The sequence below is a fragment of the Primulina huaijiensis genome, chromosome 13, assembly GCF_012295235.1.
Source record: "Primulina huaijiensis isolate GDHJ02 chromosome 13, ASM1229523v2, whole genome shotgun sequence".
Taxonomy (NCBI): Eukaryota; Viridiplantae; Streptophyta; class Magnoliopsida; order Lamiales; family Gesneriaceae; genus Primulina; species Primulina huaijiensis.
In genome coordinates, this window is record NC_133318.1 from 15,020,958 (window position 1) to 15,035,718 (window position 14,761).

Genomic DNA, 14,761 nt, shown 5'->3' on the forward strand with positions numbered 1-14,761 from the left:
ATATTTCTCCTATTAGAGGGTTGAGATAAAGAGACCCACTATCTCTCCAACCTTTTTGTCTTATGTGCTCATGGCCTGTCCTCGGCTCTCCTATCTCTAGAAAACTGTTGGCTCTTATCTGGGGTTCGGCTTGCTCAATCTTGCCCGCCTATCTCCCACTTGTTTTTTTGCTGATGACAGTCTTTTGTTCTTCAGGGCGACATTGGAGTACTGCATGGCGGTTTGTAATTGTCTTGAGTTATGTGAAAGGGCCTCGGGTCAACTTATCAATTTTGAGAAATCCTCATTGTCATTCAATCCTAACTGTAGGAACATTTCATGTTCGCAATCTTGATTTTGAAGTTAACAAAACTTGTTATTTTGTTTCTAATGAATTTACCTAAGTGCGCAGAAGCTGAAACTGATCATGATTCGAACTGATCAGTTATCGAGAAAAAACTAAAGCTATCGAGACGCAAACTGAAAGCGCGAACTGATTGCCCAAACTGAACCAGTTCAACTGATATATCAAAGACCAGTTCAACTAATTGTCCAGCTGATAGGTGGTTCAGCGGAAAACCTTCAGAATCCTGGCCAGCTAATGAAGAGCTCAACTGACCAGTTCAACTGAAGTAGCGAACTCAGTTCAGCTGACGAGCCAATTAATTTCACCAAACTAGTTCAAGATCAGTTCAACTGACCAGTTCACAACATCAGTTAGGAATCAATCAGTTTACAGAACACGACAAGCTTATTCAAATGGAATCCAGATGTGCACATTGAGGAAAAGCTTTTGTCCAGTCAAAGGACAATAATGGACGTTGCAGCTGAGCATAAAGCCAAAACGTTCCAGAATGGCTGTCGGAAAGTACAGACATATTTCGAGGAACGGATTCAAATTGCAACGAACATATTTGATGAGTCTTGGTGTACGGTCACATTGTCTCTATAAATAACATACCAAGATCATCAATATACAAGTGTGGAAACACATAAGTGTGTGGAAAAATAGAAGAGAGAAAAAGAAGGGTACGCTCAACTCATATCTGCTTACTGAAGCAATCAACCCAGAATGGAGGGAACACTTCAAAGTGTTATCAGCTTAGTTTAAAAGCATTTTCCCCTCAGTATGTGAGAACACTTTCGTGTTGTACTCATATATCAATTCTCACGCACACGCACACACACCATCACTCACATATACAGAAAATCGAGCGTGTTGATAAGTTGAGTGAGTCTTGCACAAGGACATTAAACTTGTGTATGTAGTCTTTAACACATAGACGTTAAACAAGTGTTGGCTGAAAGGTGTTACCTTCAGTCTAGACTAGAAGTTCAGTTAGGCAGTAGAGTAAGTCCTAAGCTGAGTGGATTTGTACAAGGCATTGTATAAATCAAAGTCTTCTAGTGGATCCTACCCGAGGTGGAAGAAGGAATGATGTAGGAGCAGTTGAAGTCTTCGAACATCTATAAACATATCTTGTATTCCTAACTGTTTAACTATTGTTTTAAAAATGATTTGATCAGTTCAGTTCTTTCCATAACTGAACTGATACAAGCTTGAACTGATCTCCCTTATTTCAGTTATTCAGTTCACACAAGCTAAAAGACTTTCAAATTAACCAGCTTTCTTAACGAAAAATTATTTTGAGTATTCTCCGCTTGGTTTAATACCAAACTCAATTTAATTCATCGATGTTTACATTATTAGAACACGAGCTATTGAAGCTCATGGAGAATATTATGTTTGAAGCACATTCGAAGGTGCCAAAACTGATCCATCAATTGGTATCAGAGCTAGCTATTCTAAGAAGGACATTTGAAAGTTGATATTTTAAAATATGTTTTCAAAATGTTATTTAAAATGGATTTTAAAATCCTCTTAAAAATTTTATATTAGTTTACCGTGGGAAGATAGAAGATTATTGAATCTGCAACTAACATTGTAGCCGCTTCTCTCGACTCCGGATTTTGTTGTTTTAGCAACTTGCAGGGTTTTGAGTACAACTGACAGCAGAACAGCTAAACTGATCGGTGGACAAGATTTCAGTTTCCATCCTACCAGTTCAACTGATCAACAGACGAAACCCAGCTACGCTGAAATGTTAGATGATTAAGAGCTTAATCATCAGTAGTATATCGCCGCTTCATTTTCATATCAGATCAGAGTAGATGATCAATGCGGTTCAGCATCAGTTGAGTCTAGTTTGAGTCAGCTCGACAACACAGAGATCAAGTCCAATGCAAATTAGCTGCTCTTCTGGCAAAAAGAGACTCAAGATCAATGGAGCATTTCAAAGCATTCAAGACAACCAGTTATTGGTACATTCAGTTCTATTATGTATAAACTGACTGATATTTGATGTTGTTTAAAACTTGTTATTGTAGTAGTATTTCTCTTACACATTCCGGTGTGCTTAAATTTATGATACAATGAACGCTTATTTGATTAAATAAACATCATGTTTTTCCAGTTGGTTTGAATGTAACTAAACTGATATTTTCAGCTAATATGTTGCCTAAACTGTTCAAATGTTAAAAGATGCTAAAACTTCATTAAATCGTGCAAATGATTATATTTTTAAAGGAGAGTTTTTAATTCAGTTCTTGAGGAGGAGTTTTCTTTAAAATTATCCCTCGAACTGAAAAATGTTTTAAACTCGTTTTTAATTCAGTTCTTGATAGGGAGCTTTCTTATCCCTCGAGCTGAAAAACTCTTTTTTTAATTGCCTTAAATGTTTTTGATTCTCACAAAGGGGGACAATCAGTATTAAATTTTAAAATTTTAATTTTTATAAATCGTGTTAATTGCTCAAGTTTTGTGATCATAAAAAATGAAGAGATTGTTGGAACATTTTATGTTTGCAATCTTGATTTTGATGTTAAAAAACTTCTTATTTTGTTTCTGATGAATTTACCTAAGTGCGCAGAAGCTGAAACTGATCATGATTCGAACTGATCAATTATCGAGCCAAAACTGAAGCTACCGAGACGCAAACTGAAAGCTTCAACTGATTGCCCAAACTGAACCAGTTCAACTGATATATAAAAGACCAGTTCAACTGATTGTCCAGCTGATAGGTGGTTCAGCGGAAGACCTTCAGAAGCCCGAGCTCAACTGATGAAGAGCCCAACTGACCAGGTCAATTGAAGCAGTGAAATCAGTTCAACTGACGAGCCAACTGATTTCACCAAACCAATTCAAGATCAGTTCAACTGACTTGTTCAGAACATCAGTTAGGAATCAATCAGTTTGCAGAACACGACAAGTTTATTCAAATGGAATCTAGCTGTGCGCATTGAGGAAAAGGTTTTGTCCAGTCAAAAGACAATAATGGACGTTGCAGCAGAGCTTAAAGTCAAAACGTTCCAGAATGGCTGTCGGAAAGTACAAACATATTTCGAGGAACGGATTCAAATTGCAACGAACATATTTGATGAGTCTTGGTGTACGGTCACATTGTCTCTATAAATACCAGACCAAGATAATCAATATACAAGTGTGGAAACACAGAAGTGTGTGGAAAAACAGAAGAGAGAAGAAGAAGGGCACGCTCAACTCATATCTGCTTACTGAAGCAATCAGCCCAGAATTGAGGTAACATTTCTGAAGGATCGAGTGTGCTAGTGCCTGCGAAGGCATTTCAAACACTATATTCTCAAATGAGCTGCAAAATCTCGTGTTCTAAAAATATTAACACCGATGAATTAAATCGAGTTTGGTTTAAAACCAAGCAGAAGAAACTCGAAGTAATCTTTCGTGAAGAAGACTGTTATTAGAAAACATTTTAACTTATGTAAACTGAATAAACGAAAAAAGACAGATTAGTTTTTGCATTATTCAGTTCAGTTACGGTGCCAACTGAACTGACGAATGCACTAACTGATCGAAACAATTTTAAAACAGCAGTTAATCAGTTAAGTAAACAAGATATATTTATGGATGTTCAGAGACTTCAACTGCTCCTACGTCACCCCTTCTACCACCACAGGTAGGTTCCACTAGAAGACTTTGATTTATACAACACTTTGTACAAACCCACTTAGCTAGGGCTTACACTACTGCCTAAACTGAACTCCTAGCTACGACTGAAGGCAGCACCTTCCAGCCAACACTTCGTTAACGTTTATGTGTCAAAGACTACATACACAAGTTTTACGTCTTTGTGCAAGATGGTATTTGAGTGGATTTAAGAGTGAGTGTGTGTGTGAGAACTGAACAAGAATGTTCTCACACACTGAGAGAAAGTGGCTTCTAAACTCAGCTGATACAACAATGAAGAATTCTCTCGGGGCTTTAAGTGCTTCTGAAAGCTGATATGCAACTGAGCGTGTCCTCTTGCTTTTTTTTTTCTCAACTCTTTTCACTCTCGTATATGTCTCTTATTTGAGTCTTCACTGATCTTCTCTTTAAATAGATGGGAAAAGTTGTTCGTACAGTGAGACTCAATTATTGTATCCGTTGCATTTGAATCGGCTCCTTGTACTTTGTTCTTTTACTTTTGACTGCCCTTCTGGAGCGTTTTGTATTTCTTGCTCTGATGCAACGTCCATTATTGTCCTTTTACTGGACAATGGCTTTGTACCTTCTCGCACAGCTGTAATCCATTTACTGTAATCTTGTCTTGATCTGCAACTGAAAGATTCTGACTGATGCTTTGAACTGGTCAGCTGAACTGATCTTCAGTTGGGCTAGTGAAATCAGTTGACTCGTCAGTTGAACTGATTTCACTCATTCAGTTGAACTGGTTAGTTGGGTTCTTCGTCAGTTGGACACATCATAGGCTGGCCAGGCTTTTGAGATCTTCCTGCTGAATCACCTATCAGTTTGGACAATCAACTGAACTGCTTGTTTGAAAAACCAGTTTGACTGATATAGTCTTGGCAATCAGTTAGTTCAATCAGTTGGCATCTTCGACGGCTTCAGTTGGTTTCGTAAATTGATTAATTCAGTTTTAGCTATCTGCGCACTAAGGTAGATTATTAGAAACAAAATAATAAATTTTGTTAGCATCAAAATCAAGATTGTGAACTTGAAAAGTTCCAACAACTTCAAAGTATTATCCAGCTTAGTTTAGAAGCATTTTCCCCTCAGTGTGTGAGAACACTTTCGTGTTGTACTCATATATCAGTTCACACACACACACACACACACCATCACTCACATATACAGAAAATCGAGTGTATTGATAAGTTGAGTGAGTCTTGCACAAAGACATTAAACTTATGTATATAGTCTTTAACACATAGACATTAAACAAGTGTTGGCTGAAAGGTGTTGCCTTTAATCTAGAGTAGGATTTCAGTTAGGAAGTAGGGTAAGTCCCTCCCCATCTTGTCAAGGACGTTTTGTCTATCTCTCTCTCCCAAACTCAAAAAGAAGATTTCCAGTTTTGGGCATACGATCCGAAGGGTAAATATTCAGTCTGTGACGGTTATAAAGCGGCGATTGGCTTTTTTTATTCTCCTTCCTCGTGCTCGGGTAATCATTCCATTGAATGGTGGCGATTTATTTGGTCTCTTATTATTCCTCCGAAGGTTCGTATCTTTTGGTGGCGGGTTATTCAGAACATTATTCCGACAGAACAGAATTTAATGGCACATCATGTCCCGGTTCTTGGAGAGTGTCCATTATGTTGTCAACTTTGTGATTCTACTGTCCATGCTCTCTTCACTTGCCCGGTTATTAAGCGCGGCTGGAAAAGAACGTATTATTGACCAATTCTAAAGTTATCATATCATCTAGATGTGATAGACATTTCCATCTGGATGAAAGAAAAGCTGAGTATTCATGAATTTGAGGCATTTGTGATGCGTGCTTGGGCGATTTGGAGTGAGAGACTTCGGATCACTCACATCCACGGGGACTGTCATTCTACTATCAATATAGAATGGTGTAGACGATGGAAAGTTCAGTGGAATCTAGCGTGCCCCCTGAACAGGTGCATGAAATTCAACAAGTAACTTATGTTTCAAGGAACCCGTGGAAAGAACTACCAAGCAATCATTGAAGTATAAGAAATCACCCTTGATAGATAACTTGCTAGAGGTAACATTCTGTCCCTATACCTTAATGTGTAAGTCCATCAATTCAGTATCATGTTGATTGGCATAACGGACTTCATACATGAAATCTAATTGAGGAATAGATATGGCATAACAGTGAACACGTGAAAGAGAATCAACAACCTAATTATCTCTGTCCGGTCTGTACTTAATCTCAAAATGAAACCCAATGAGTTTAGATTACCAATATTGTTGTTTTGGTGTTTGGATAGTTTGAGATGTTAGCTCACAAATACTTTTCTGATCGGTAATGATAAAAAAACTAATGTCCCAATAAATAGTGTCACTATTTTTTTTACAGCTTGTGCAATGGCAAATGTTTCCGGTGATATGCGGAAGCTCCTTGCATGCATGAAGATAACTTTTGACAAAAAAAAAAAAAAAGCAATGGGTGCCCTTGTTGACAGAGAACCGCTCCTACGCCAGTGCCAGATGCATCAGATTCAAGAAAGAATGGAAGAGAAAAATCAGGGAAGGCCAACACAGGGGCAGATGACATGGCTTCTTTGAGGTGTTTAAAGGCTGCTTCTATAGTACCGTTCCACATGAATGCATTTTTTTAAAATAGATATATTAAAGGTCCTGCTATACTCAAATTCAAACAAAAGTTTATCATAATGTTGATGAACACACCCAAGTGTTGCGAGCCACGAAGCACCCAAAATAACACCATGTAAAGCGAGAAGAAATAATTCAGGTTGTAAGGTGTGTCCCTAGATTGTCAAATGTGATTGTTGTAATGTGCCTTCTGTGATCAAAAGATCCCCATTGCCTATTGCTACCACAAAAGGAGTTGCAAATGGTTAGCTACTCGGGTTTGAACAAACGAATGAGTACTTTCCCCATCAATCAATATTTGTACTGGAGACCCCGCCAATTTCTCGGAAAATCGAAAGGTGATAGACAAAGGCTGGCCAGCAAGAACGTGAAATGAAATAGCCGAATGAATGGGTGTCTCTTGAGATAACAATTCAGTTGGTGGAGTGGTGACCTCGGGTGGTTGGGATGGGCAGTCATCCTCCACGTCAAAGAAGAAAATGTGGGATTTAGCCTAGCATTTGTGAGAGGATGACAACTTTTCATCACAACTGAAACAAAGATCCTGCTTGCGTTTGAGTTGGACTTCCGAAGGGGATAAACGACGAACGGGATAAGGAGAATTTAGTGCAATTGAAGAAATCACCATATGATTATTAGAGATGGAACCTATGGAAGGAGTTTTAGAGGGTGAGAAATTTGGTGTGACGGAAGTAGGCAATGGGTAATAATGATTCACCCAATTGCTAGAGCGACGATCGAGAAGATTCGCCTCTTGAAGACGAGCAAGCACGATAGCTTGAGTCAAAGATGTGGTTCGAAATGCTTTGACCTCATGTCGAAGATCGGAATGAAGAGCGAAAATGAAATAGCTAGTGAGATACGAAGCAGACACAAATGAAATATGTTTATCCAAGGAGTTAATATGTTGGTGATATTCTGTCACCGTAGAAGTTTGAGTCAATTTGGCCAAAGTTTCTTGATGACCTTTATCTTTTGATGGGCCAAAAGTAGTATCCAGAATCCAGATAAAACCTTCCCACTAGTGAAATTGGTGAGTTTTGTGTTGCCATTGAAACCAAGGCAAGGCCGGACCATCCATGTGAATTGATGCCAACAAAAGATGTGGGTATGGTGGCACCTGGTAGAGCTCAGAATAACTTTCATCTTTATAAATTCAATCCAAGGGCTCAGTACCATCAAATCGGGGAAAATCTATGTGGGTAGAACGAGAAGGAACTGTGAAAGGCTAGAGATATGGATAAGACGGTATCACCACATGAGGATTGGGTGGTACTAAAGTAAAACTTGTGGAGGAGTCGGAGAAATCGAAGGTGGGGATGTTTCTAGTTGAGGGTTAGGAGGTGGTGGTGCCCTTGCAGAAACTTCATGGAATCGTCGAGAGTTTTAAGTCGGGTGCCGTTAGCCATGGTCGGCGGCAAAAACGAGAGCACCAAATGATACGTACTCAATTAACAACAACAATTCTCAAGCAAAATTTAGGAAAATATAGCTGCAATATATCTATTCAAGTGGAAATAGTGTCCATTGTCACATAAATTCAGAACTCAAATTAAACTACAAGGAAGAAGGAAAATAACAAAATCAAGAACAATCTTCTCTACTCTTCTCAACACCCTCTCTCAATGATATATCCCTTGCAAATCCATTGGCCGAGGTGCACAAATTCTCCCAGATGATTTGGTGGTCCTCTCAAACGTTTGCTTACGCGTAGATTTGATATTTGGACTTTGAATTGGGCTGGTCCTTCTTGTTGTGCTTGGGATGTTGTTGGTCCTTCATGCTACTAAATATCAACGGTGATAATAATTACCAAAATCTTCAAAATCAGCGGCAGTGAGTGTGTAAGTGTTGATTCTGTTTGAGTTGATGCATTTTACCATATTATTCAAACCCCACAGCCTATGGTTCAGCTCGCACATCTGAGCCCTGAGAACTTCGTTTTGAGACTTAACGTTCAAGTATAGCAGAATAACAATCATCATTTAGTGAGAATCTTAATATTTTCAACTCCGAGTTGAGCCACGTGAAGCAGCAGATCATCCAAGTGCTTCTGTTTCCTCATCCGAGATTCTCGGTTTGAAAACATTCCATTTCCTTTGATCCTTCGTATTCTCCTGATCCGAACCTAATGGGCACTTTCGAAGGGAGCTAATTCCTGAACAGGTCACAGTACTTGGAGAAGCCATATATATATATTTATCTTTTTTGGTGCGTAATCATTAATATATGTTAATTTCAAGAATTCTAAAAATAAAGGTGTATGTTTAGATTTGAGTTATTGGAAGTTTGAATGGATTGGTTATGGTCAGGAGAAAACATAGAACCAATAGAGGAAGAGAAAAGATTGAACCAGATGTGAACCCCGACAAAGAGTTAAATTAATTGTGAATCCAGAAAGGAGGATTTCACTGAGTACTCTCGACATGAATCTCGATTATTGTGGCTTCTAGTTCACTAACTTACCCTTCCACACGAGGAACTCAATACGCCACTCGTGCAAGTTATATATATATATTTGAAAAATTAGACAGGATTTCAAGAGAAGAGAGGAGACATATAGAGCAAAAGCAATGCCAGGAAGAATATGAGAATAGGAAGATTGGTACTCCCATCCCACCCCACCCCACCCCACCCCACCAAAAAATAAAATAAACTCATTAAACCTGACATTAAAAGGGAATGGGTTATAAATAAATAATTCTAGCCTGCAGTCAGGCAGACGAATTCTTTTATAACACGGTAATATTATTTCAGTATTCTGATAATTTAAGCATTCTCATAAACTGTCCTGTATTCTTGATCTTCCATGCCATTGGACTTTTATATGCACTGATCTAACGTGGTTGAATGCGAAAAAACCGATCAATTTTTTTTATACAATATATATGATGGGTTTTTTCGCATTCAACCACTATATATATATTTGGCAATAACATTTTTCTTCAACTTAATTAAGCTGCCCATTGATAATTAATTTTCCAAAGTTCGTGCGATTACTACAGAATACAGACCATTATCCCCACAGAACAAAGGTCACGCAGAATTTTGACTGAGTCTATTAATGCCATTAACTCACTAAAAACATCATTTATAATTTTAAAAATTGACACAATGTATCGGAATCATGTATACTTCCATCAACATTTCCTTAGAGCTCGCATCAGGTAGATGCCTCTATTACCAAAAACTGCAGCTAACCGCACTAGTTTGAGAGAGAATTGAGGCCAACTGTTCTTTTCAGTCAGAATCAGTATCAATATTGATGGACGATCTCACTGTCCTATGTTTATTTTCAAGATCATCATCATCATCCTCTCCTTGTTTTTTCTCCTCAATTATTCCTGAATAAACACCAAGTTTAGAACACATAATTATGTAGATTGATAAGTTCAAAACCAATCGAATTTTAGGGATTTCATTTTCATGCTTTTCTTAAATTTAATTCCTTATTTTATGCTTATCTGATTTAATTTGATATTATTTCTAGATTTGGCCAAAAGGTGAAAAAAATACTTAATTTAAAAAAAAAAAAGAGTTGATGGAGAGTTTTAAATTATATTTTAGCATGATTTTGAAATATTTCAAAGGCATCAAAATATCACACAAAAAGAAAAACAAAGAGGAATTTTGTTAATTTATTTTCCTTTACATTCACGTTAGACAAGAAAGAAAGAGAATGAAATTTGGACTTTTGAGATATTGACCCTTTTAAGGTGATAAAGAAGTAAAAGGTGAACAAGGGCACGAACATAAGAGAAGGAAGAAGGAGGCAGAACATCACGTACAGCAGCAGAGAGGAAGAGAAGGAGAACTTGGAGAAAGACAACACAACAACCTTCTCTTAAGAACTTGAAAGAAGAACAAGGCTAGGGTTTGAGAGAGAGGAGAAAGACAAGTTCAAATGGGAAATCACGCACGCTGAGATTTTCTTATTCCTTCTTAGATTTTATTCTTATGAATTCTTACATTGTGTTTTTGTTTTGATTTTATAGAATAAATTTCTTTAGACTAAGACCACACAATAGAGTCAAACAATACTTTGTTTGATATTTGGTTTTTTTATTTTCAATATATTATTTTTCTTGATTTTAAATATTGATTGATGTTTGTTTAATATTTTTTGTTAAGTATGATAACCTATTTACATGTTTGTTTATTAATTACGAATCGAAAGATGATTGGTTATATATAGCACAAAGACGACAATCAACACATGGTTAAACTGACTAGAAATAATATTCAGTTTCAGTGTGCGGTTTTAGGCGAAAACTGAAATTACACAAAGATTTAATGCATTTAAATCTAATTAAATTCAATTAAGAATAATTGGACAACAAGATTTAAATAGGTTTATTAACTCGAGAAATCGTTTATAAATAAATTTGATAATTTCACCGTGATTGTCAAGAATTTAATAATTAATTGAATTTTAACACGTGTCAACATAGTAGAGTTTGGTACCGTTGCGTGTCTTAGTTTTTTATTTAAAGTTGAATCCCTCCTTGATCTTTAAATCCATCGTTTTTTATTACAATCGTTTTATTTAATAGTTTAGATTAATAATACATATATCCTCATTTTTTTATTTTGTCTAGCTTAAGTTAAGTGATAAAAAATCTAATAAATATTAGTATTTGTGGGATCGTTACATGGACTCATCATCCATTTACTATAACTTGACCTAGTCCGCTTGCTAGATTTATTCTTAACCGAAATCATCGGTCATAGATTGTTGTTGCATTTTGAATAATAGAACTACCTTTTTTCAAGAAGAGGACCTCAAGAGTTCTCGTGGGGAAATCATCTTTTGCTCCCAGGTCCTGAAATCCGATCAGCCGATCTGTTGCTATTCCATTCCTGAACAAATAGGAGAAAAAACCCAAGACTCTAGAAGTTTTTTTAACTTATGGAATATCTATAAATATATCACAAAATTCATCAAATATAATTAATGCACACGTTGGAGAAACGTTGAGAATCTTGAAGCAAATGGATAAATTCAATCCCATGGCAAACTATTCCGAGGAACCAAAAAAAATTCCAATTAACCAAAAGAATTGGTGTATTCACACCATGTGACAGATGTATTGATAATGGCCAGAAGGTACAAAAAAGTACTCAACAAACATAACTAAGTGAACTTAATTGGGGTTACAAAACATAAATATCATTAAGAAACTGAACAACGATAATTTCAACAATCTTCTATGCATCACCATACGTTACAACAAATAATCAACAGGCCAACTATAACAACTACATAATTACAGGAACATACCAAACAATAAATACATAATAAAACAGAAGTTACCTGAATAATATGACGCAAGGCAACGTTTTGATTCCGAGTTTAGCAACAAAGAAAGGAGCATTCTGTAAAATACTTAAAACAGTTAGTAATTTCTAAGTTACTGAATACAATTTAAGTCAGGCGCCATTATCAGCCGCACTCAATAATTATATGAAACACTATGAAACATAACTGACGAGTTAAACTGACCTCAGCATCCAATTTGATAAATTTGGTATTAAAATGTCTTGGAGCAAGAGACTTCAAATGTTTATCCATGATCCTAGGAAGATCCAACAACACAAACTAAATAGACAGAAACAGAATGTTTTTAAAATGAATATCACATATTTGCAAGGATAAATTGATAGGGAGCACTTCGAGAAAACCATAAATTTTTGATAGATTATATTTGTCTATGAAAAACTGAAGATAAATCCACCCTCCAATTCATGCTACATATTTCAAATAAAAGTTTCGTGTTTGCATACTTGCATCGATAGAATTCTCGATGGTAGAAGTGACATATAACTTTGCTACTGCCCTTAACTTCGCCCAAAAAGTCAGGTTCTGTTATCTCTCTGTACTCTCCATGCCCTTGCATTTTCAATTCTTGACGCTTCTCAGCTTCTTTCTAATTTTGATACAGAAAAATTCAACCATCTGAAAGATAATTTTAAGGGCACGTTAAAATAAAAACTTACAGACCTTAAGAGCTGCAATTCTGTCAGCATGCAACTTTTCCAGCTCAGGATCCTGGGTAGAAAAGAAAAATGTGAACAGAAATGATATTACACAGATGGAGAAAGCAATCACTGAGGCATCCCCCTCTTACATCCATCAATTCATCCAGATCTACTTCCTGATTAACAGAGCTGGATGACTGTGCTTTCTCATTCGACATCACTTCCTGCGAAAAAATAACACTTGTAATGTGAAATCATGGTCTATTGCTACCTTTTTAGGTACTTCATTGTTTCAAATTAAAGCTTAACCAAAAAAAGAGTCCTGATCGTGATTATGTTATTCATGAGTTCAAAGTCTGAAATATTGTTTTCAGTGTTGAGGATCGGCTGCAACAATTCATGCCTCCATATTCCCCATTTCAAACCTCGGCCCATTTCTGGTCGTATTTCCTCCACGTAAACTGATCAAGAGGCAATTAACATTCGAAAATTTTAATTCAACCGCATGAAGTTCCAATCAGAATCTTCTCCCCAAATGAAATTCAATCCTCTCATATGAACAAGTATATCGAAGCATTTCTATCACTGTGATTATCCTTAGAACTAACACGTCAATTCATAAAAGTAAGTAACCATCACAAACCACTAACGAACCAGAGGCACCGAGAATCGCACGTAAATTAAAGGGGTATCAAATATTTTTCGAAAACAAAAAACTTGGGAGATAAAAATAACAATAAGGAAAACCTTTTGGTAATCTCGGGCTGCAGCAGCCATCACGTTCCCGAAAGCCAAAGTAGAAAGGGTAGATTTCACTGAATTTGGATCCATTTCTTCTCCTCTTTTCACCCTGAAATTGAATCTAGGAGTGCATTAAAAACGTGAACGCCATCCGGCATTTAAAGTAAAAACAAATTAAAGGATGAGCAAACAAATAAATATTCTTCCATTTCATACAAAATTAGAAGATCTGGGAAACCAAAAGCTCTAGGAAAAAATGAAGTACGAAATGGAAATGATTCAAAATATGATATGGGCGTTTTGCTGTCGGGTACAGCATTGAACTGGGTCATGAAAGGTTACTTGGATCCGGCCCATAAGCAAATTTCATTTCATTTCTTAAACCACTTATTTTATTTTATTGTTTGAAAAACACATTCCATTAACAACCACTCTAATGCTATTCTATGTGCTCCATTTTCCCCATATGAAATTAAAAAGGCCTTATTTGATATGCATCCTGATAAGGCTCCAGGTAGTGATGGAATGTCGGTGTTTTTCTTTCAGAAATTCTGGGAAGTGGTTGGTGGGGAGGTTACAGCAGCAGTGTTACAGATTTTAAATGATGATGCACCACTTGATGGATTGAATGACACTATTGTTACTCTGATACCAAAAATCAAAACCCCCAAGACCATGAAAGATTTTCGTCTTATCAGTTTATGCAATGTATGCTATGAGATTGCGGCTCGAGCTATGACAAACTGGTTACGTCCTATTCTCAATCATACAATCAGTGAATTCCAGAGTGCATTTCTCAAAGGTCGTTTAATATCTGACAATATCATGCTGGGGTTTGAGGCTCTTCATTGGATTCGTAGTAGAAAATGTGGACAAAAAGGATATAGGGTTTTAAAACTGGATATGAGTAAGGCCTACGACCATGTGGAGTGGACTTTTATTGAGGGTATGCTGGACCGTTTGGGGTTCTCTCCTACTTGGATTGCGAAGGTCATGCGATGTGTCCGTACTGTCACTTATTCTTTCTCACTGAATGGGGAGCTTATTGGAAATGTTATTCCACATACAGGTATAAGGCAGGGAGATCCTCTTTCCCCCTACTTATTTGTTTTATGTGCCCATGGTTTATCTTCTACGCTACTCTCTTTTGAGGCTCGGAAGCTTATTTCTGGTATTAAAATGGCTCCCACTTGTCCATCGATTTCTCATTTATTCTTTGCAGACGATAGTCTCTTGTTTTTCCGGGCAACTATGGAGAATTGTGCAGGGGTACGGACTTGTTTGCAGTTATATGAAAGAGCATCGGGACAACTAATCAACTTTGAGAAGTCGTCCTTATCTTTCAGCCCTAACACAGATACAGCCGTGATGGAGACTATAAAAAATATGCTGGCTATCTCGATGGTTCAGAGTCATGAAGTGTATTTGGGTCTCCCTG

The 14,761-nt window shown here is 36.9% G+C and overlaps 1 protein-coding gene across 2 annotated transcripts; it reads right to left on the reverse strand.

Annotated features, from left to right (window-relative positions):
- Positions 1 to 9,749: 9,749 nt before the first annotated feature.
- Positions 9,750 to 13,667, reverse strand: LOC140990943 (thioredoxin domain-containing protein PLP3B). 2 transcript variants are annotated; one of them, XM_073460824.1, is made up of 9 exons: positions 13,540 to 13,667; positions 13,330 to 13,432; positions 12,732 to 12,806; positions 12,605 to 12,652; positions 12,388 to 12,530; positions 12,107 to 12,179; positions 11,918 to 11,979; positions 11,366 to 11,463; positions 9,750 to 9,947 (listed from the first exon to the last, which is right to left on the reverse strand). In XM_073460824.1, exons 1-9 carry the CDS (start codon positions 13,653 to 13,655, stop codon positions 9,844 to 9,846), a joined length of 822 nt encoding a protein of 273 aa, XP_073316925.1. In that variant the 5' UTR covers positions 13,656 to 13,667; the 3' UTR covers positions 9,750 to 9,843. The 2 variants fall into 2 exon arrangements, with proteins under 2 accessions (XP_073316925.1, XP_073316924.1); XM_073460823.1 differs by having other exon boundaries at positions 13,330 to 13,444; positions 13,540 to 13,604.
- Between the last annotated feature and the right edge of the window lie 1,094 nt (positions 13,668 to 14,761).